The 24,413-nt window shown below is 43.9% G+C and overlaps 1 protein-coding gene across 1 annotated transcript in view; it reads left to right on the top strand.

Moving 5' to 3' along the window:
* GAS2L2 (growth arrest specific 2 like 2) overlaps positions 1-23,094 on the top strand; it is a 90,350-nt gene extending 67,256 nt beyond the window's left edge. Inside the window, exons 4-6 of the mRNA XM_077296266.1 lie at positions 3,488-3,584; positions 17,696-17,981; positions 19,908-23,094. Coding sequence (XP_077152381.1) covers positions 3,488-3,584; positions 17,696-17,981; positions 19,908-22,020 — 2,496 coding nt within the window. The 3' untranslated portion in view covers positions 22,021-23,094. The remainder of the gene's footprint in view (positions 1-3,487; positions 3,585-17,695; positions 17,982-19,907) is intronic.
* The last annotated feature ends 1,319 nt before the right edge of the window (positions 23,095-24,413 follow it).

The following is a 24,413-nucleotide window of genomic DNA, read 5'->3' as shown; positions in this document are numbered from 1 at the left end:
TCCGCATCCTGGCCCGTGTTTCTCATTCCTGGCTCACATCCTGCCCTCATGAGTATCCATTCTGCCCCATATGATCTCCCCATCCTGACCCATCTGTCCCATGATCCTGACCCATCTGTCCCATGATCCTGCCGCCCCATCTGTCCCATGATCCTGCCATCCCATCTGTCTCCATCTTATCCATCCTGCCCCGTGATCCTGCACCATGTGTCTCCATCCTGCACCATGATCCTGCCCCATCTGTCTCCATCCTGTGTCTCACATCCTGCCTCCCTGTGTCTCACATCCTGCCTCCCTGTGTCTCACATCCTGCCCCGTGTCTCACATCCTGTCCCCTGTGTCACAAATTCTGCCCCCTGTGTCTCACATCTTGCCACCTGTCACACATTCTGCCCCGTGTCCCACATCCTGCCACCTGTCACACATTCTGCCCCCGTGTCTCACATCCTGCCCCCTGTGTAGTTTCCATTCCTGTCCCCAGTGTTGTTTTCATTCCTGCCCCAGTGTTTTTTTCATTCCTGCCCCGTTTTCATTCCTGCCCGTGTTGTTATTCCTGAATTCTGCCCCGTGTTGTTTTCATTCCTGCCACATGTGTTTTCATTCCTGCCCCTTGTTGTTGGAATGTGCAGCAGCCCCGGGCCCTGTTGGAATCTGCAGCAGCCCCCGGGCCCTATTGGAATCTGCAGCAGCCCCCAGGCCCTGTTGGAATGTGCAGCAGCCCCCCCCCTTCGGGCCCTGTTGGAATGTGCAGCCGCAAACCCCCCCATCCAGGCCCTGTTGGAATGTGCAGCAGCCCCCCGGGCCCTGTTGGAAAGTGCAGCAGCCCCCCCCCTCCGGGCCCTGTTGGAATGTGCAGCAACCCCCCCTCCGGACCCTGTTGGAATGTGCAGCAGCCCCCCCTCCGGGCCCTGTTGGAATGTGCAGCAGCCCCCCCTCCCAGCCCTGTTGGAATGTGGGCCACCTGCCGGCTGCCCCACCCAGTCAGTCACCACTGAGCCTAGAGTCAGCCTCATGGTACTCACCCTGCTTTCCCGCCGCCTCCACCTGCTTGTCCGGTCTGCAGCCTGCACGTCGACCTCGTCCTGTCCCCCGTCGCCTCTTCTGGTCCGCCGTCCACCATCCACACGACCGCAGCCATGTGGCACACCGCACGCTGCTCTGCTCCGGAATGAGGAAGTGGACCAGGGCAGCGTGTGACATCGAACTGGACCATAATGCACCGGGCCCGGGCTGCAGCTAAAAGCTACAGTGCCCATTTCCGCTGCATTTACAACACTGTAGGTGTCTTTACACCACAGTGTTGTTGGCGTTCAGAAGCCTGAACAAAATGTCAGGGGGCCCAAGCGGAGCGCGGACTGGGCTGCCAGCGTGCTCGGGCCCCCCTTTTTGTTCCTCATCACTGGGCCCCATACTGTAGTAAGGGCAGTAATGCCCTGATGGCAGCCCTGATCAGAACACACTGCGGTTTGGGATCACTAGATCAGCTGATGTGACTCGCAGAGCAGCGTGCATGGCGTATGACAGAAAAATGAGGGCACAGCGCAGGCGCCGTGTACGTGCATACAAACAGAGGAGGCGGAGCACTGAGGGGATGATTGACGGCTGGGAGGCGGTTGAGTCCGGGGGAAAAGATGTGCCCCCGTGACAGAATACAGGTATGGCGTGAAAATTATAAAACTTAATATTGCAGCGTTAGTAAGGAGCACAAACAGAAGAGCCACCTTCACAGAATGCAGCCTTAGTGCTGCAGAAGGTGGCTCTTTTACTTAAAAACGCCTGGGGTGGGGGTGAGAGGTTCCCTTTAAGAGAGAGTCCCTGTAATTAAAAGTTGTAAGCAATAGATGATGATCTTAACCCTGTCAAAATAGAACAGATTATAAATGCAAAATGTAAATATACATAAGTATAGAAATGCTAACACTGTTAGCTAATATGATAAAAGGCTACAAAAAGTGCTCAGGGCAACTAATGTAGAGTATTAAAGGGACTCTGTCACCTGAATTTGGCAGGCCCTGTTTACGGTCCGATGGGCGGTGTTTTCTGTTCTTTCATTCACCCCTTCCTATCCTGCTGGCCTATCATGACTAAGGGTGCTGTGCCACCAGAAACGCGTTGATCTTGGATCTTGTTTTTAATTCTATTGCACGCTGATGTTTTATCCTTACACGATATTATTGGAAGTGAATAAAGTTATGGATTTTTCACTACATCGTTGAGCTGGATCTTCTTCCTTTTCCTGCAAGGTAAGATTGCATTGCGCACGCGTGTTCTACGGAGGAAACCTAATCAAATTCAAGATAATATTGCGGCCAGCGGGAAAGGAAGGGGTGAATGAAAGAACAGAAAACACCGCCCATCGGGCCATAAACAGGGCCCGCCAAATTCAGGTGACAGAGTCCCTTTAAGCCAATCCAATAGATGGCAATGCAGGCAAATACCACTAACATAACAGAAATCCAACATGTGGGGAGTAGCTATAGAGCTCCATACAATATAGTGCATATAAAAACAAAATGGCAAATGTAAACCAACCACACTGTTGGGCAAATACTGAGTAATTCAATGGATAAAGACGCCTATAAAAATTTAGTTTAAGCCTGACATGAAGTAATGCCATCATACAGCCATATCAGTAACATAACATGAAAGTTATAGAATGGTTGACACAAGAAGTAAGCGGGGAATGAGTGCCCCGGTACTCCTACATATAGTGCTCAGTACAGATGGTGAATATTGGTATGTTTGATCTTTTTTAGGACCCATAGTTACCTTTGTTCTATGTCTTTAAATGTAGATGAAAATTTAGATTAAAATTAAAGAAAACCTATCACCAGTTTTATGTTTCCAAAACTGAGGGCAACATAAAGTAGTGGCAGACTTAATAATTCCCGCAATGCGTGACGTACTGGGCTGCTTACTAACATTGACAAATCACTGATTTATCAGCTGCTGCTCTGCTAGTCCTCTCAGTGATAAGCTCCTACTATGTAGTCCTCCATATTCATGAGCACCAGCTATCACCTACCGCTCACCATTGATTGGCAGCTTTCTGTTTTTAATAGAAAGCAATGAATGGTTTGGGCGAATTTAGACAGTTATCAATGAGAAGACTAGCAGAGCGGCAACAAATAAAAATGTGATTTTATCAAAACTTTAGCAACAAGCCCGGAACGTGACACACACCACTGACATCAGTGTCTTTGCCCCTAATTTATCCTGCTGACCTCAGACTGGGAAGCATAAACTTGGTGACAGATTCCTTTTACAAACTGCATATTTTTCAGGCTCTATTGATAACTATTGAGACAATATGGATTAAAAGGCAAATGTTGCTGAATGTATTGGCTCCCTTGATTCTGTAATCAGGACCTTACATTTTTCAGACTGGGATCCTGAGCTTCTACAGATGTGTGGATGAGGCCAAATTTGAGACTTTAAACTGCATCTGATATATTATGATAAATATATATGGATCCATGTTTTACAGATCCTGCGCAACCATGTGATGGTCAGAGTTGGAGGTGGCTGGGACACACTGGAACATTATTTGGACAAACATGACCCCTGCCGCTGCACATCTCTCTGTAGGTATTTGTGAGGAGATTGACATATTGCCCTCCATTCCTCCTGGAAAACATGAGGATTGTTATGGTGTATAGTGTGATATGCATTATTAGTGTTGGATTTGTGTTCTGCCTAACAGTACAGAGAGTTAGAGTTAATCATTGAGACTAATTCAGAGTAAGAGGAGCTAAGGTGAAGTGACAGAGACAGGTTCCCATCAAGCCTTCATACAGGGCATTGCTTGCAGCTAGAACAGACCTTTGATCTGAGTACTTGGCAGAGTCGCATGAGTTGGGTATCCCTGACGTGAGTGGAGACCGAGGCAGTGGATAGCGAGATCTGGAGTGGAGATGAGGAAGAGTGACAGAGGCCTGAGTGATGCACAGGAGACGGGTCCTGGGAAAGGAATCCTAGCAGTATGGCCTAGAGTTTATAACTCCGAGAGGAAACGGACCAGGCGGAATAGGGAACGTGAGACGAAGAGAGGTCCCTGGCCCAGAGTTGCAAGGAATCAGGAGTAGAGAAGACCAAGTACCGGCCATAGTGGCAAACTGGACTGTAGTATCATGCTGGTGTGTGGGGAAGGAAGCGGGACTAGTTTAGGCAGAAACAAATAAATTTGGAAGAAGTAAAAAGCCAGTGTGTGAAAATGATTGTGTTGTAAAGGAAACATTTGCAAAGTTATGCACCCACTATCTATTGTACATAATCCCCACCAAGTTGATGTCCAGTAAATGACAGTTTTAGTGGTGGTCTCCCTCATTGAACACTACAACAAGTTGTCCTGTGCAGCCGAAGTCACCGGCATCATGCGACCAGCAAGGGCATAGCGCTCCTTTAGACGAAGTCCACACACTCAGCCAGGACCCCCACAATCATGTAACGTGCCGGGGTATAGGAGATGAGTACCACACAAATGGCTACTGCCCCACGCCATATTACATATCATTAAAACAAATTATGCTTTGTATGCTTGAGTGAGTCTTAATAAATATCAAGGGATAAACCGAACCCTTATAGGACCACTTCTACTTCTACTGCAGTAAGGAACGTCTGTCACAGACACATTATTGGACCGCAAAAGACCCATGTACTGTTGTACAGATGCCCTCTGCTGTACGTGTCCACCCCCTGAAGGGCTGCACAATTACAAAGGCTGGATGTACTTATTTTTGTGGGTTAGGGAAACCTTCATTCTGCAGAATATTGTGCCATGAGTCAATGGCAATAAAGGTAGGAGGCATGATATTTGTGTGCTTGCGCTGAAAGTTGTGTATCTTTGATGTTTTGCTGTTATTTCTTTCATTTTATGGCTGAGTTTTATAAAATGGAGAAAAAAAGAATTTCTTTCCGGATTTGAGTATCTGGTGATATTTATGTTTTATTTATGGATAAAGGCACAATATTTAAAAAATAACTATCGTTTTAATTTTTATATCATAAATCAATAGTACATGCAAAGATAAGAATCTTAAAAGAAATCTGATTTTTTTTCCTGATCCTGAAATGATGATTCATTTTTAAAATTATCAATTCACGGGCTGTCAGTGAATACAGATTTTCCTATTACTGAGATCACAGCCGATGCTCATAAAGGTCTATTCTTTTGTGTTTTTGTCTGCCTCTAGCACCTCCCTCCTCCTCTCTCCATAGAATTTTAAAAGCACCAACTGTCATCTCCTATCTCGGTAATGGGAAAATCTGCCTTGACTAAATACAGATTTTATCCATGAATTGAGAGTGAAAGGTCAATCTGGAGTACAAAGAAGCACATTTATATTACAAGATATATTACAGGGTTTCTTATTTTCATGTGCACTATAGATTTATGAAATAAAAATTGAAACAACGGTTACTCTTTAAGTAATTTGTCATGTTAGTAGGATTAGGATTTCGATATGACAACCTGATCTGGAGAATAGCAATGTTCAGCTAGAAGTAGTCCGCAATTAAACTACAGACATAAATATTATTATTATTATACATTTTTATAGCGCCATTTATTCCATGGCTCTTTACATGTGAATGGGGCAAATATAGACAAGTACATTAAACATGAGCAATACAAGGCACACACAAGTACAGGAGGAGAGAGGACCCTGCCCACGAGGGCTCACAGTCCACAGGGGATGGGTGAGGATATACTAGGACAGGGAAGAGCTGGTCATGTGGCGGTTGAGTAGACTGGGAATCACTGTAGGTTGTAGGCTTGTCGGAAGAGGTGAGTCTTCATGTTCCTTTTGAGGGTTTCCGTGGTAGGCGAGAGTCTGATGTGTTAGAGTAGAGAGTTCCAGAGTATGGGGGGAAGCACGGGAAAAGTCTTGGATGCGGTTGTGGGAGGAAGAGATGAGAGATTAGTAGAGAAGGAGATCATGAGATGATCGAAGGTTGCGTGTAGGTAAATACCGGGAGCCCATGTCACAGATATATGGAGGAGACTGGTTGTGAATGGCTTTGTATGTCATTGTTAGTGTTTTGAACTGGAGCCTCTGGGCAATAGGAAGCCAGTGAAGGGCCTGGCAGAGAGGAGAGGCTGGGGAGTAACGGGGAGACAGGTGGATTAGTCGGGCAGCAGAGTTTAGGATGGATTGGAGTGGTGCCAGAGTGCTAGAGGGGAGGTCAGAGAGTAGGAGGTTGCAGTAGTCGAGGCGGGAGATAATGAGGGCATGCACTAGTGTTTTTGTGGTTTCATGGTCAAGGAATGCACGGATCCGGGAAATGTTTTTGAGTTGGAATCGGCAAGAGGAGGCAAGGGCTTGGATATGTGGCTTGAAAGAGAGGGCAGAGTCAAGGATCACCCCGAGGCACCGAGAGTGCGGGATCGGGGAAAGTGAGCAGCCATTGACATTGATGGATAGGTCGGGTGGAGAGGTAGAGTAAAGTGGGGGAAAGATGATGATGATGAAATATACAGTTCGTAGACTTGAAGAGACTAAAGTAAATCTCAACCATGTCATTCAGTCTTAAATTCTATACTGATATTGAAGCTTTGACTTTTTTAAAACTATTTTAAAATATTTTTCTGACACACCAATTAAAAACTTTCTCCCTGTCTGCCTTCAACCTTCAATGACCACTAGAGGGAGCATGGGAGCTTACTCACTAGCATTAAACTGCCCATAGATCTGATCCCTGACTTGGCGGAGCGTATGTGTGTTTTCAATCTGCAGAGGAGAGGAACCTGCTGCTATGCCCATTTTTCAGCATCCCTTCTACCCTGAAAACAAACGAATCAGGAGTTTGAATTTCACCTTCCACATCCTTATGACCCTCAACATCATGATCAAATGATGGGAGAGAGGGGGGAGTCTCACATCAGATTGTCATCCAGTCTTGCTGAAATCGGTGAGCTCGACTTACCTTTATCTTGTGTATCAGGTCTTCATACTTTGACTTGAATAATAACTCCTCCCGAAGTCTGGCCTACGTGTACATACAAAGTCCAACTATATAACATTGAGATCCCCATGAAAATGGAGACCCAAGTATTAAAATTCAATTTATAATTTATTATAGCAATATTAGACAGCCCCTATATCCTTGCCATAATAAAAAATCATTTTAGTTTGCTATTTATATAGGATATCAAAATAGTTGCGCTATTCTAAATGAGAAAACAACCCCAAGAAGGCACTTTTCATATGTAAGAGATACTTTGTTTTGTAAGCAAAATAAATAAATCAAAAATGCATCTCTTATATACAGACCCAGCAATTACCTGTCAGAGGCTTTGAAAATCAATGACTTGAGCTAGGTCATTGTTGTGCGGTGGTTATGACAGTATGACAGGTTGCTTCATTGAGCCCATCTAACCCATCTCTAGCATCAGTCACCTGAAATGCCTCGTTTCATGCGCACCCTACCACTGTCACTCATTCCTTACTGGAACGCTGCCAGCAGCCCGCTCTATTCTGCTACACAAGGTATGAGAGACAATCAAGTCTTGGCACGGTCCATTACCTCTTTACTGTAATGTCACTTGTCCCTGATACTTGTTACATTATGTCTGCGACTCTGCAGATTCTATTCCTGGCTTCTTCACGCATTAACTGTTCACCACTCAGGTTTATTTAGTATGCGGATGCCAGAATTCATACTGTACCCTTCATACAGCATGGGAACCAGGGCCGACATCAGCACCCCGGCAAGTGTCGGGGCCCACTCGCCATCGAGGACACATGGCGCATGGTAGAATCTAGACAGTAATTAAAGAAATGAATTCTCAGCAGCAAATTGTGTAAAACATGTTAGAAAAACATATCTATCTTCTGGTTAGAAGAGAGCTTAGAAGTGATACCAGTGCCAATATCCTACCTGTTAGATGTCAGTGCCAATATCCTTCCTGTTAGATGTCAGTGCCAATATCCTTCCTGTTAGATGCCAGTGCCAATATCCTGCCTGTTAGATACCAGAGCCAATATCTTTCCTGTTAGATACCAGTGCCAATATCCTTCCTGTTAGATGCCAGTGCCAATATCCTGCCTGGTAGATGTCAGTGCCAATATCCTGCCTGTTAGATGTCAGTGCCAATATCCTTCCTGTTAGATGCCAGTGCCAATATCCTGCCTGTTAGATACCAGTGCCAATATCTTTCCTGTTAGATACCAGTGCCAATATCCTTCCTGTTAGATACCAGTGCCAATATCCTGCCTGGTAGATGCCAGTGCCAATATCCTTCCTGTTAGATACCAGTGCCAATATCCTACCTGTTAAATACCAGTGCCAATATCCTTCCTGTTAGATGCCAGTGCCAATATCCTACCTGTTAGATGCCAGTGCCAATGTCCTACCTGTTAAATACCAGTGCCAATATCCTTCCTGTTAGATGCCAGTGCCAATATCCTACCTGTTAGATGCCAGTGCCAATGTCCTGCCTGTTAAATACCAGTGCCAATATCCTTCCTGTTAGATGCCAGTGCTAATATCCTACCTGTTAGATGCTAGTGCCAATGTCCTGCCTGTTAAATACCAGTGCCAATATCCTTCCTGTTGGATACCAGTGCCAATATCCTTCCTGTTAGATGCCAGTGCCAATATCCTACCTATTAAATACCAGTGCCAATATCCTTTCTGTTAGATGCCAGTGCCAATATCCTACCTGTTAGATTCCAGTGCCAATGTCCTACCTGTTAAATACCAGTGCCAATATCCTTCCTGTTAGATGCCAGTGCCAATACCCTACTTGTTAGATGCCAGTGCCAATGTCCTGCCTGTTAAATACCAGTGCCAATATCCTTCCTGTTAGATACCAGTGCCAATATCCTTCCTGTTAGATGCCAGTGCCAATATCCTACCTGTTAAATACCAGTGCCAATATCCTTCCTGTTAGATGCCAGTGCCAATATCCTACCTGTTAGATGCCAGTGCCAATGTCCTGCCTGTTAAATACCAGTGCCAATATCCTTCCTGTTAGATGCCAGTGCTAATATCCTACCTGTTAGATACCAGTGCCAATATCCTTCCAGCTAGATGCCAGTGCCAATATCCTTCCTGTTAGATGCCAGTGCCAATATCCTACCTGTTAGATACCAGTGCCAATATCCTTCCTGTTAGATGCCAGTGCCAATATCCTACCTGTTATATACCAGTGCCAATATCCTTCCTGTTAGATGCCAGTGCCAATACCCTGCCTGTTAGATACCAGTGCCAATATCCTTCCTGTTAGATGCCAGTACCAATATCCTACCTGTTAGATGCCAGTGCCAATATCCTACTTGTTAGATGCCAGTGCCAATATCCTGCCTGGTAGATGTCAGTGCCAATATCCTTCCTGTTAAATACCAGTGCCAATATCCTTCCTGTTAGATACCAGTGCCAATATCCTTCCTGTTAGATGCCAGTGCCAATATCCTTCCTGTTAGATGCCAGTGCCAATATCCTGCCTGGTAGATGTCAGTGCCAATATCCTACCTGTTAGATGTCAGTGCCAATATCCTTCCTGTTAGATACCAGTGCCAATATCCTTCCTGTTAGATGCCAGTGCCAATACCCTGCCTGTTAAATACCAGTGCCAATATCCTTCCTGTTAGATACCAGTACCAATATCCTTCCTGTTAGATGCCAGTGCCAATATCCTACCTGTTAGATGCCAGTGCCAATATCCTACCTGTTAGATGCCAGTGCCAATATCCTGCCTGGTAGATGTCAGTGCCAATATCCTTCCATTTAGATACCAGTGCCAATATCCTTCCTGTTAGAAGCCAGTGCCAATATCCTTCCTGTTAGATACCAGTGCCAATATCCTTCCTGTTAGATGCCAGTGCCAATATCCTTCCTGTTAGATACAAGTGCCAATATCCTTCCTGTTAGATACCAGTGCCAATCTACTTCCTGTTAGATGCCAGTGCCAATATCCTACCTGTTAGATACAAGTGCCAATATCCTTCCTGTTAGATACCAGTGCCAATATCCTGCCTGGTAGATGTCAGTGCCAATATCCTTCCTGTTAGATACCAGTGCCAATATCCTTCCTGTTAGATACCAGTGCCAATATCCTTCCTGTTAGATGCCAGTGCCAATATCCTTCCTGTTAGATACCAGTGCCAATATCCTTCCTGTTAGATGCCAGTGCCAATATCCTTCCTGTTAGATACCAGTGCCAATATCCTTCCTGTTAGATGCCAGTGCCAATATCCTTCCTGTTAGATACCAGTGCCAATATCCTTCCTGTTAGATACCAGTGCCAATATCCTTCCTGTTAGATGCCAGTGCCAATATCCTTCCTGTTAGATACCAGTGCCAATATCCTTCCTGTTAGATACCAGTGCCAATATCCTTCCTGTTAGATGCCAGTGCCAATATCCTTCCTGTTAGATACAAGTGCCAATATCCTTCCTGTTAGATACCAGTGCCAATCTACTTCCTGTTAGATGCCAGTGCCAATATCCTTCCTGTTAGATGCCAGTGCCAATATCCTTCCTGTTAGATACCAGTGCCAATATCCTTCCTGTTAGATGCCAGTGCCAATATCCTTCCTGTTAGATACCAGTGCCAATATCCTTCCTGTTAGATACCAGTGCCAATATCCTTCCTGTTAGATGCCAGTGCCAATATCCTTCCTGTTAGATACAAGTGCCAATATCCTTCCTGTTAGATACCAGTGCCAATCTACTTCCTGTTAGATGCCAGTGCCAATATCCTTCCTGTTAGATGCCAGTGCCAATATCCTTCCTGTTAGATACCAGTGCCAATATCCTTCCTGTTAGATGCCAGTGCCAATATCCTTCCTGTTAGATGCCAGTGCCAATATCCTTCCTGTTAGATACCAGTGCCAATATCCTTCCTGTTAGATGCCAGTGCCAATATCCTTCCTGTTAGATGCCAGTGCCAATATCCTTTCTGTTAGATACCAGTGCCAATATCCTTCCTGTTAGATACCAGTGCCAATATCCTTCCTGTTAGATGCCAGTGCCAATATCCTGCCTGTTAGATGTCAGTGTCAATACCCTGCCTGTTAGATGTCAGTGCCAATATCTTGCCTGTTAGATGCCAGTGCCAATATCCTACATGTTAGATACCAGTGCCAATATCCTTCCTGTTAGATGCCAGTGCCAATACCCTTCCTGTTAGATGCCAGTGCCAATATCTTGCCTGTTAGATGCCAGTGCCAATATCCTGCCTGTTAGATGTCAGTGCCAATATCCTGCTTGTTAGATGCCAGTGTCAATATCTTGCCTGTTAGATGTCGTGCCAATATCCTACCTGTTAGATACCAGTGCCAATATCCTTCCTGTTAGATGCCAGTGCCAATATCCTACCTGTTAGATGCCAGTGCCAATATCCTGCCTGTTAGATGCCAGTGCCAATATCCTGCCTGTTAGATACCAGTGCCAATATCCTACCTGTTAGATGCCAGTGCCAATACCCTGCCTGTTAGATGCCAGTGCCAATACCCTGCCTGTTAGATACCAGTGCCAATATCCTTCCTGTTAGATACCAGTACCAATATCCTTCCTGTTAGATACCAGTGCCAATATCCTTCCTGTTAGATGCCAGTGCCAATACCCTGCCTGTTAAATACCAGTGCCAATATCCTTCCTGTTAGATACCAGTACCAATATCCTTCCTGTTAGATGCCAGTGCCAATATCCTACCTGTTAGATGCCAGTGCCAATATCCTGCCTGGTAGATGTCAGTGCCAATATCCTTCCTGTTAGATACCAGTGCCAATATCCTTCCTGTTAGAAGCCAGTGCCAATATCCTTCCTGTTAGATACCAGTGCCAATATCCTTCCTGTTAGATGCCAGTGCCAATATCCTTCCTGTTAGATACAAGTGCCAATATCCTTCCTGTTAGATACCAGTGCCAATCTACTTCCTGTTAGATGCCAGTGCCAATATCCTACCTGTTAGATACAAGTGCCAATATCCTTCCTGTTAGATACCAGTGCCAATATCCTGCCTGGTAGATGTCAGTGCCAATATCCTTCCTGTTAGATACCAGTGCCAATATCCTTCCTGTTAGATACCAGTGCCAATATCCTTCCTGTTAGATGCCAGTGCCAATATCCTTCCTGTTAGATACCAGTGCCAATATCCTTCCTGTTAGATGCCAGTGCCAATATCCTTCCTGTTAGATACCAGTGCCAATATCCTTCCTGTTAGATGCCAGTGCCAATATCCTTCCTGTTAGATACCAGTGCCAATATCCTTCCTGTTAGATACCAGTGCCAATATCCTTCCTGTTAGATGCCAGTGCCAATATCCTTCCTGTTAGATACCAGTGCCAATATCCTTCCTGTTAGATACCAGTGCCAATATCCTTCCTGTTAGATGCCAGTGCCAATATCCTTCCTGTTAGATACAAGTGCCAATATCCTTCCTGTTAGATACAAGTGCCAATATCCTTCCTGTTAGATACCAGTGCCAATCTACTTCCTGTTAGATGCCAGTGCCAATATCCTTCCTGTTAGATGCCAGTGCCAATATCCTTCCTGTTAGATACCAGTGCCAATATCCTTCCTGTTAGATGCCAGTGCCAATATCCTTCCTGTTAGATACCAGTGCCAATATCCTTCCTGTTAGATACCAGTGCCAATATCCTTCCTGTTAGATGCCAGTGCCAATATCCTTCCTGTTAGATACAAGTGCCAATATCCTTCCTGTTAGATACCAGTGCCAATCTACTTCCTGTTAGATGCCAGTGCCAATATCCTTCCTGTTAGATGCCAGTGCCAATATCCTTCCTGTTAGATACCAGTGCCAATATCCTTCCTGTTAGATGCCAGTGCCAATATCCTTCCTGTTAGATGCCAGTGCCAATATCCTTCCTGTTAGATACCAGTGCCAATATCCTTCCTGTTAGATGCCAGTGCCAATATCCTTCCTGTTAGATGCCAGTGCCAATATCCTTTCTGTTAGATACCAGTGCCAATATCCTTCCTGTTAGATACCAGTGCCAATATCCTTCCTGTTAGATGCCAGTGCCAATATCCTGCCTGTTAGATGTCAGTGTCAATACCCTGCCTGTTAGATGTCAGTGCCAATATCTTGCCTGTTAGATGCCAGTGCCAATATCCTACATGTTAGATACCAGTGCCAATATCCTTCCTGTTAGATGCCAGTGCCAATACCCTTCCTGTTAGATGCCAGTGCCAATATCTTGCCTGTTAGATGCCAGTGCCAATATCCTGCCTGTTAGATGTCAGTGCCAATATCCTGCTTGTTAGATGCCAGTGTCAATATCTTGCCTGTTAGATGTCGTGCCAATATCCTACCTGTTAGATACCAGTGCCAATATCCTTCCTGTTAGATGCCAGTGCCAATATCCTACCTGTTAGATGCCAGTGCCAATATCCTGCCTGTTAGATGCCAGTGCCAATATCCTGCCTGTTAGATACCAGTGCCAATATCCTACCTGTTAGATGCCAGTGCCAATACCCTGCCTGTTAGATGCCAGTGCCAATACCCTGCCTGTTAGATACCAGTGCCAATATCCTACCTGTTAGATGACAGTGCCAATACCCTGCCTGTTAGATGCCAGTGCCAATATCCTTCCTGTTAGATGCCAGTGCCAATATTCTACCTGTTAGATGCCAGTGCCAATATCCTGCCTGTTAGATACCAGTGCCAATATCCTACCTGTTAGATGCCAGTGCCAATATCCTGCCTGTTAGATGCCAGTGCCAATACCCTGCCTGTTAGATACCAGTGCCAATATCCTACCTGTTAGGTCAGTTGAGATGAAAAACTCATATGGGCAGCCAAATAACCAGCATTTATGAAGGGAAAGTTGTCAGTGGAGTGCAGGCATAGAGAGCAGGTTTCATCTCAAAAAATGTGACTGACCACAATTTTTTATTGATATTTTAGAAAAAACACTGCAAAAACAGGGGCAGAAGTATTTGCCTGCCCAGGTCTCAGAACTAATGCAGGATGTGACAAACCCATGTAGAAAAGATGGCGGCAAGACAGGTGCATGATACCGATGAGACATCGACTCTCAGCCTACCAATCCATGGAGGGAGTGATTGCTCAGTATATGATTGCACAAAAGCGGCTTGTATAGGTCGTTGTTCACATACAGGTAATGCACAACGTCTGGCTTACAGCCTATTAGAGACGCCCATACTATTAGACTAGGTGGGCTGCCCAGCACTATCTAAATGCACCCAATGGGAACCGACACGCTAGTTTACAATGCCAACTCTAACTGACTTGGTTGCACCCTGCATATAAAAACAATGCATGCAAAAAAAATATAATGCATGAGATATTGGTCGATACTTTGGCCAAACTCGCAACCCGCGTCAAGGGTCCTCACACTTGCGCGTCCTAACACTAAATTAAAAGCAAAGCCACAAGAGAGGAATTGCCAACCAATACCTCATATGCTATATATTTTTTGCATGTTTTTATTTTCAGGTTGTAAACTAGGGTGTCTGTCCTCTTGGCGTGCACTTAGATAGTGCTGAGCAGCCCGCCTGATCTAATATAAGAGGTGTCACTAATAGGCTGTAAGCCAGACACTGCATTATTAATAATGATAATAATAATAATAATCTTTATTTATATAGTGCCAACATATTCCGCAGCGCTTTACAGTGTAACAGCTTCAAACACAACAGTCATAAGTAACAATGTTAACAATACAATAATTAAAGCAACACAAGATGACCCTGCTCGTGAGAGCTTACAATCTACAATGAGGTGGGGAGATACAAAGTACAGGTGTGTATTTACAATGATGTATTTACAATGATGGTCCAGCCATCTTCAGGGAGTTGGGGATAGATGGAAGTAGTGAAAGGGCTACACACAAACAAAATAACTGATTAGGGAACATGATAGGCTGCTCTGAACAAATGTGTTTTGAGGGAGCTCCTAAAACTATGCAAATTGTGGATGGTCCTAATTTCTTGAGGTAGAGCATTCCAGAGGATTGGCTCAGCACGGGAGAAGTCTTGGAGTCAGGAGTGGGAGGTACGGATTAGGGCAGAGGTTAGTCTAAAGTCATTTGCAGAGCGCAGAGGTCGGTTAGGGTACTGTCACACTCTGCAACTTTCCAACGATCATGACCAGCGATACGACCTGGCTGTGATCGTTGGAAAGTCGTTGTGTGGTCGCTGGAGAGCTGTCACACAGACCGCTCTCCAGCGACCAACGATGCCGAAGGCCCCGGGTAACCAGGGTAAACATCGGGTTACTAAGCGCAGCGCAGGGCCGCGCTTAGTAACCCGATGTTTACCCTGGTTACCATCGTAAAAGTAAAAAAAAAAAAACAGTACATACTCACATTCCGGTGTCCGTCAGGTCCCTTGCAGTCTGCTTCCCGCTCTGACTGAGTGCCGCCGAAAAGTGAAAGCAGATCACAGCGGTGACGTCACCGCTGTGCTCTGCTCTTACTTTCCGGCCGGCAGTCAGTCAGAGCGGGAAGCAGACTGCAGGGCACCTGACGGACACCGGAATGTATGTACGGTTTGTTTTTTTTACTTTTACGATGGTAACCAGGGTAAACATCGGGTTACTAAGCGCGGCCCTGCGCTTAGTAACTTGATGTTTACCCTGGTTACAAGCGAACGCATCGTTGGATCGGTGTCACACACACCGATCCAACGATGACAGCGGGAGATCCAGCGACGAAAGAAAGTTCCAAACGATCTGCTACGACGTACGATTCTCAGCAGGGTCCCTGATCGCTACTGCGTGTCAGACACAGCGATATCGTATGGATATCGCTGGAACGTCACGCATCGTACCGTCGTAGCGACAAAAGTGCCACTGTGTGACAGTACCCTTAGGCCGATAGACAGAAAAGAGGGAGGAGATGTAAGGGGGTGCCGCACTGTGAAGAGCTTTGTGGGTGAGAACAAGTACTTTGAATTGTATCCTGTAATGATTGGGCAGCCAGTGTAATGACTGGCGAAGAGCGGACGCATTTGAGTAACGATTAGCTAGATAGACAACCCTGGCTGCTGCATTAAGGATAGACTGGAGAGGGGAAAGTCGAGTGAGGGGGAGGCCAATTAATAGAGCGTTGCAGTAGTCCAGGCGGGAGTGGATCAGGGCGACAGTGAGAGTTTTTGTTGTTTCTATAGTGAGAAAGGGGCGGATTCTAGAGATGTTCTTTAGGTGTAAGCGGCATGAGTGGGAAAGAGATTGTATATGGGATGTGAAGGAGAGATCGGAGTCAAACATAACACCCAGACAGCGCGCCTGCTGCCGGGGTGTTATTATGGTGCCACCCACGGAGAGGGAAATATCAGGTTTAGGGAGGTTAGTAGATGGTAGGAGCAGAAGACGTTCAGTTTTGGAGAGGTTGAGTTTCAGATAGAGAGCGGACATGATGTCGGAGACTGCGGACAGACAGTCAGTGGTGTTCTGTAGTACAGCAGGAGAAAGGCCAGGGGATGACGTGTATAGTTGTGTGTCGTCGGCATAAAGATGGTACTGAAAACCAAATCTGCTGATGGTCTGTCCAATTGGGGCCGTGTAGAGGGAGAAGAGAAGGGGGCCAAGGACTGAGCCCTGGGGTACCCCGACAGTGAGAGGAAGAGGAGACGAAGTGGAGCCAGAGAACAGAACACTGAAGGAGTGGTCAGAAAGATAGGAGGAGAACCAGGAGAGAGCAGTGTCCTTAATGCCAAGTGACTGGAGCCTAGATAGTAAAAGAGGGTGGTCAACAGTGTCGAAAGCTGCAGAAAGATCGAGAAGAATGAGCAGAGAGTGGTCACCGTTACATTTTGCTGTCAGAAGGTCGTTGGTCACTTTGATGAGTGCAGTTTCTGTCGAGTGTAGGGGGCAGAAGCCGGACTGTGAAGGGTCTAGGAGGGAGTGACTGGAGAGGTAACGGGTAAGGTGGGAGTAGACTAGGCGCTCCAAGAGTTTAGAGATGAAGGGGAGGTTGGAGACTGGTCTGTAGTTATTTGTGCAGGATGGGTCGAGGGCGGGTTTCTTTAGTAACGGAGTAATGATAGAGTGTTTGAAGGAGGACGGGAAAATGCCTGAGGAGAGGGAGAGATTAAAGATTGTAGTTAGGTGAGTAGTGATGACTGGAGAGACTGGAGAAGATGAGAGGGAATGGGGTCAGTAGTGCATGTAGTCGGACGAGAAGAAGAGAGGAGCCTGGAGACTTCTTCTTCTCTTCTGTGATGGGACCAATGCGAAGAGTGAGCTAGGGGAGATGCAGGGAGGGATGGGAGTCACTGAACTTGGTGATTGGGAGCGGATTTCCTGACGGATATTGTCTATTTTCTCTATAAAGTGGGAGGCCAGGTGCATTACTTATGTGTGACCAGCACCCTATACAAGACTTTTTCTGTGTGCAATTTTAATACTAAGCGATCACCCCCTCCATGGATTGGTAGGTTGGGAGTGGATGTCTCATCAGTAATTTGCACCAGTGTTGCCGCCATCTTTACTACAATGGTTTCCTGCATCCTGAGAGTATATTAGTTCAGAGACCTGGGCAGGTAAATACTGTTGCCCATTTTTCTCTGTGTTTATTCTTGAATTTTGTGGGAATATTAATTCCTCTTATTGTGGCTTTGCTTTTAATTTATTGATATTTTAGTAAAACTGTAATGCCAAAGTGAGACCAAAATATATAATCTACTTGCTCAACAATATTTATGTTACAAATATTTCAGCGCATATTTATGGATTATTTCTTTTGGAACATTTTTTCCTACAGCTCACAAGCAAGTTTCAAAATCCGGAAATCAGCAGAAGCCAGTAAACCCAACTCATGAGATAAAAGCTCGTTTAACACCTCGATCAGATAATCCCAATAAAACTGAAACAACATTGATAGTAAGCAGATCTCAAAGTCCACTTCCCCCGGTGGATTGGAAGACATACACATCCAACAGTAGTAGAACCTATTCCTTATCATCCAATTCCCCTGAAAGTACAGACAAGAATGCGGCATACAGGACCCCTCATGGGCAGTCTGATCTGAAAAGAAGCTTTGCTTTCAGGTAGGTGGCCTATCGATTGAATGTTACTATACGCTAGGTTTTCTTCATCCAAAAAACTCTGCAAAAAAAAAGCGTTTTTGAGTAGCTTATTGAATGCATTTTTTATGCGTTTTTCCAATTTAACTGCATTAGATGTGATGTTTTGCAGGAACAAATTTCAGTACATCATAGATTATACATGGTTCTCATCTACAGTCGAGAAAATAAGTATTTGATACATGGCTAATTTAGCAAGTTTTCCCATCTACAAAGAATGGAGAGATCTGTAATTATTATCGTAGGTACACTTCAACTGTGAGAGACATAATCTAAAATTAAAATCCAGAAAATCACATTGTATAATTTTTACATAATTAAATTGCATTGTATTGCATGAAATGAGTATTTGATACAATAGAAAAAGAGAAGTTAATATTTGGTACAGAAACCTTTGTTTGCAATTAGAGTGGTCAGACGTTTCATGTAGACCAAGTTTGTGCACACTGCAGGAGGGATTTTGGCCCACTCCTCCATACAGATCTTCCCCAGATCTTTTCTTTTGAACTGTTGCTGGGCAACATTGAGTTTCAGTTAACTCCCAAGATTTTCTATTGGGTTCAGGTCTGGAGACTGGCTAGGCCACTCCAGGACTTTGAATTCCTTTTTACGGAATCACTGCTTAGTTGCGCTGCCTGGCCATGATGCATCTTCAATTGTCTTACTGAGGGAAGGAGGTTGTTGGCCAAAATCTCGAGATACATGACCCCATTCATCCACCTCTCAATATGGTGCAGTTGTCCTGTCCACTTTGCACAAAAGCAACCCCAAAGCATGATGCTTCCCCCACCATGCTTCAAGGTTGAGACAGTGTTCTTGGGGTTATACTCATCTTTTTTCTTCCTCCAAATATGGCAAGTCAAGTTGATGCCAAATAGTTCTATTTTGGTCTCATCTGACCACAAGACCTCCTCCTATGCCTCCTCTGGATCATCCAGATGGTCATTGTCGAACTTCTAACAGGCCTGGACATGTGCTCGTGTGAGCAGGGATCCTTACGTGCCCTGCATGATTTTAATCTATGACAGCGTAGTGTGTTACTAATGGTAATGTTTAAGACTGTGGTCCCAGCTCTCTTCAGGTAATTGACCAGGTCATCCCTTGTAGTTCTGGGATGATTCCTGACCTTTCTCAGAATTATCCTTGCTACACTAGGTGGGATCTTGCATGGAGCCCCAGACCAAGTAAGACTGACAGTCATTTTGTGTCTCTTCCATTTTCTTATAATTGTGCCAACAGTTGCTGCCTTCTCGACAAGCTGCTTGCCTATTGTCCATCCCAGCCATGTGCACATCTACATTTTTGTCCCAACCCTGATGTCCTTAGACAGCTCTTTGATCTTGGCCATGGTTGAGAGGTTGGAGTGTGAGTGATTGAGTGCTTGGACAGGTGTCTTTTATACAGGCAACGAGTTCAAACAGGTGCAAATAATACACGTAATGAGTGCAGAGTAGGAGGGCTTCTTAAAGAAAAACTAACAGGTCTGTGAGAGCCAGAATTCTTGCTGGTTGGTAGGTGACCAAATATGTATTTCATGCAATAAAATGCAATTTAATTTCATTTAATTAATCATACAATGAATGTGATTTTCTGTTTTTTATTTTTAGAATCTGTCTCTCACAGTTGTAGTGTACCCACAATAAAAATTAAAGACCTCTCCATTCTTTGTAGGTGGGAAAACATGCAAAATCGGCAGTGTGTTAAATGCTTAATTTCCCCACTGTATGTTACTTCCAAAGATGTGATTTTTATTTTGGTTGTTGAGATGTTTTTGTCATTTCTCTATTTATCTTAATAATTTGTACATAATGTCCAACTGAACTCTGCACATCACTGCATTTATCAATTAATCATCCCAAGAATGTAATTTCTTTCATTTACTGTTGACAGAGGTCATGAAGGACCAGCTACCCCATCCAGGAGACAACTGTTTTTGGAGGATTCTCAAACTAGCCAGCAGTCCCAATTCTCACAATCTAGCCAAGATAAGCATAATTTATCAACATCTTCTACAGCATCTCAATTGACTGGAAGTGAAGAGGAAAACTCGTATTCTTTAGATGTCGTTATTAAGAATCACAGAGGAAGACGTGAAGTTGGAAAGAGTCCTGCACCTGGTGTTAAAGAGTCAATGGCTAAAAATATACACCAAACTCATACATATAATGCATATGTGAAAGCACAAACCCTAACAGAACAAGAGAACATTCAACATGAATCAAGGCCTAAAACTCCTACTCGGTTTTTACGACCACCTAGCCCCTCCAAGTGTTTGCTTTACAATCAACAAAGCAAAATGTCTGAATACCAGTCTAATAACACTTTTGACACAACACGGTCAAGTTCCCCAAATAAACAGCATAGTACTCATCTTTCATTTCCAACTAAACAACTTAGCACACGTTCTTCATCTCCATCAAAACAGTTTGGTGCTCTTTCTCCGTCACCAACTAAACAGCTTAGCACACGCACTTCATCTCCAACTAGACAACTAAGTATACGACCGTCATCTCCAACTAAACAGTTGAACATCCGGTCTTCTTCTCCAACTAAACAATTTGTCCAGCCAATAAAACAAGAATTTAATGGGATTAGACCAATGTCAACTTTTAATAGGCCATCTACTCCTAGTAGGGCTTACCAAGGTGAATCTGAGTACAGAGATAGAAGCAGATCATTAGGAAATAATCTCAACACTCATCACAATAAACTCCCAACAACAAAAAGTGTTACTAGTCATACTGAACAAGTCAGAAATCTAAGAAATGGTAGAAATACTCCAACTATCCAGCTTAACAGAAATGGTACACCCGTAAACGAGAATTATTTTTCTACAAAAACACAATACAAGCAAGCCAGTTCTTTGGAGGCTTCAATTTTGTCAGATAATGTGGATACTGCTTGTACATATGAACCATTGCCAATTGGTCCAGATCAAGAAAAAGAGTTGTATCAAAGTCTTGAAGATGAAATCCTATCAAATATTAAAGTTCTGGAGGGAGATTCAGATGAAAATAGCAACCATGAAAACAGACGTAGTGACTATACTGCTAGCATTGCGAGTGATGTTGCTGTTCACGACTTTGACATGAAAAGGAAATCTGTACCTGCTTTGTCTTCAGTTCGGAATGCATTAAAGACACCTGATGGAGAAGTAGCAATACCCAGGAGTGGTGTATATATAAACATGAAATGGCCATCGGGAGGAGGAAACTATGATGATGTTATCACAGAATTAACAAAGGGTGCTGTAAAACTCAATAGAGTGGATGTGGAAAACTGGATTTCAAGAATATCTCCAAAGGTTGGAGCAATAGTAGATGCAAAAAAGGATCTAGTTCTACAGCCACCAGAATCACAAGAAAAAGGTGAAATAAAGCCACAAATTCAAACCATTCAGAAAAAGGAAATATGTTCAGTTATTAACAATAGTAACAAAGCGAAACAGCTGCCGTCCCAAAGACTGAGACAGCAGGCAATGGAAGCCAAAAAGAAGGCTTCAGATGACAATCAAGATTCATCAGTTCCAAATTCTAATAAAGATGATGCTCATGAAGAATCCAAGCTACCGCAATCATCAAAGCCAAAAAAAGGTTTGAAAAAACCAGAAAGAGTGCCATCAATTTATAAACTAAAACTAAAGCCGAAAATACGCCCCCGAAAAGATAATAGACCAGAAAAGAAGCCATCTAAAATTCCAACTCCAGTCTTGTATCGACAAGGACAAAGCAAAAGAAAAAGCACAAAAAAATATGCTACACAATCTCCTGGCATCCGAAGTCGGAATGAGTCACAGAGTACAGCTGTTAGTACAGGAGACTTGGATACTGACGAAGGAACATGGTCCTCAGAACATTCCTTGTCTCTGGAAGCTTCTAATCCTCAGAGCAAAGAACAGAGTGATACCGATAACATAAGGGCTGAAGAAAAAGAACCACAAGAGGAAGATGAAGGAAAAGAAGATGATAATGACCATGATGAAGAAGAGGAGACATGGGTTTAAGTAATTTGAAAGCAAATTTCTAATGAGTGCAAATTTGCTCAATTGCCAAATAATGAAACTCAGTTTGGGTTATCTATATTAAGGATACAGGTATTGGGGAAGATCGACAAGAGGGTGAAGTGCAGAATAAAAACAAATATATTTATTTTTTTCACTTATGTTCATAGTAATCTATTTATTGTATAAGGTATATAAGGAACACTCCAGACAAACCTGATCCAGTCTGTAGTAAGTAGTGCAGGGTCTTCAAAGAGCTTGAAAGAGTGTTTGTTTGTTTGTTTGGAGTGTTAATCTTTTCAAATAATGTGCAGATTATGTCACCAAAAATGGTGAAACTTTAATTTTATATCATTATGATAGTTTGCAGTATTATGACATTGATAAAATTATTAAGGGAAGAGTCAGATAGCAGAATAACTCAGAGGTGACAACAACACAATGCTCAGACTTTTCGTCGGCTCTCCTGACCCAATCGTGGTAGTTACATAGAAAAATACATACTGTCATGCTCAGGTTGAGAGAGCTGCCGGCCAGTCCGAGCATTGGGTTGCGATCCCCGTCCGAGTTATACGGTCGTATAACTCTTTCTTAAGAGCTGCTGAGAAGCATTGGAAACTGCAGGTCTTAGTTCATTATGTGTACTTTTTTTGTTTTCTTCTGTCATGTCTCAATAGATATAAACTTGTATATTTCAAAGATTTCTCAAAGTTAATTATCTCTGTCAATCAAAGTTAAACCTATAAAAGTGCTCATAATGAATAAATCTAGCCCACAAATATATACACCCTTTTTTAATTAATGCATTATAAACAGGTCCAAATAGAAATATAATTTTTTTGTTAATTACCCTTGTTTTTTTATTTGAACATAAAATGAAAAGATATAAGCAGATGAGCTTCAGATTAATGCACATATTCCAATTTATTTTTTTCCAGTTGCACCTTATATTTGTGGGATCTTGATATTTTGGAGGAAAATATATACTTTTTTTATTATAGCAAAATTATACATTCTTGTGAATAACTGGTCAGTTAATTGATCCTCATGTGCTCTCCCTTAGGGTATGTTTCCACGTTCAGGAAACGCTGCTTGTTTGACGCTGCGCAGCGCTGCAGCGTCAAACAAGCAGCGTCCAGATGTTCCTGCATAGTGGAGGGGATTTTATGAAATCCCGTCTCCACTATGCGTGGAAACCCGCACGCGGCGGCCCTGCGACTACGGACATGCTGCGCGTCTTTTCAGATCGCAGCATGTCCGTACACCTTGCGGGGACGCAGCGTCCCCGCAAGGCATATCACAGGGCCCTATGGGACAGAGCGATCATCCCGGATGTGAAGAGTTAACACATCCGGCATGATCGCGTCCCATTAAGGGGGCGGGGCTTAGCGCCGAGCGGCTTCGCCGCTGCGGCGATACCGCCGGCCATCCTGAAAGTGGAGACATAGCCTTAGGGTATGTGTCCACGTTCAGGTTTGCTTCAGGCTTTGGTCAGGATTTTATGCAGGTAAAATCCTGACCAAAAATGCACCTGAGGTCACTGGCAGGTCACCTGCGGTGTTCCTGCGTGTTTTGCTCATTGTAGCAACATGCTGCGTTCTGAAAAAACGCAACGCATGTGCGTTTTTGCGGGAAAAACGCATGCGTTTTTTAATGCACAGTGGAGACGGGATTTCATTAAATCCCCTCCACTATGCTGTAACATCTGGACGCTGCGTTTTTGACGCTGCGGCTCAGCGCTGCGTCAAAAACGCAGCGTTTCCTGAACGTGGACACATACCCTTAGGCTATGTTCACACGATGCGTTTTTTTTCAGCAGACAAATCATGCTGTAATCATGTTTGGCAGTAAAACCAAAAAGCTGTGTTTAAAATGCCCGTTTTTCAGTATTGTCATGGCGTCTTCTTGCCACGTGTCATGGTGCGGATTACTTGTCTAAAGTACATGTTTAATACTCATTACTTTCTATGGGTGAAAAAAAGCTGAAAGAATTCACATGCTGCAGCTTTAAACATACTGCAGTTTTCCAATTCAATGAGCGAAAAAAAGTGTGCATGAGATTTCTGAAATCTTATAGTTTTTGCTGGTACTGTAAAAAGCATAAATTTGCATAAAAAATGCTAAAAACCACAGCAAAAATGCAATGTGTGAACGTAGCCTTAGACATTGTGGCAACGGTGCATTTTATGCACCCAACTCTCACAGGTTTTTAATAGTATTGGTCTTACAGTATATTCTCCAAAGGAACCTTTGGACCTCAAAACAATCTAGTGACCAGGTGCAACTGCAATCCCTGGACACACTATGTCCCCGATGCAACCTAACAGCACTGAAAAATTGACAATCAATTGTTGGATTGGAAGTGTGGTCCAGAATCTTATTCTTCCATTTTCCAC

Source organism: Ranitomeya variabilis, chromosome 3 (assembly GCF_051348905.1).
Source record: "Ranitomeya variabilis isolate aRanVar5 chromosome 3, aRanVar5.hap1, whole genome shotgun sequence".
Classification (NCBI taxonomy): Eukaryota; Metazoa; Chordata; class Amphibia; order Anura; family Dendrobatidae; genus Ranitomeya; species Ranitomeya variabilis.
The sequence above is the reverse complement of the archived record's forward strand: the minus strand, read 5'-3'. Positions and strand labels throughout refer to the sequence as shown.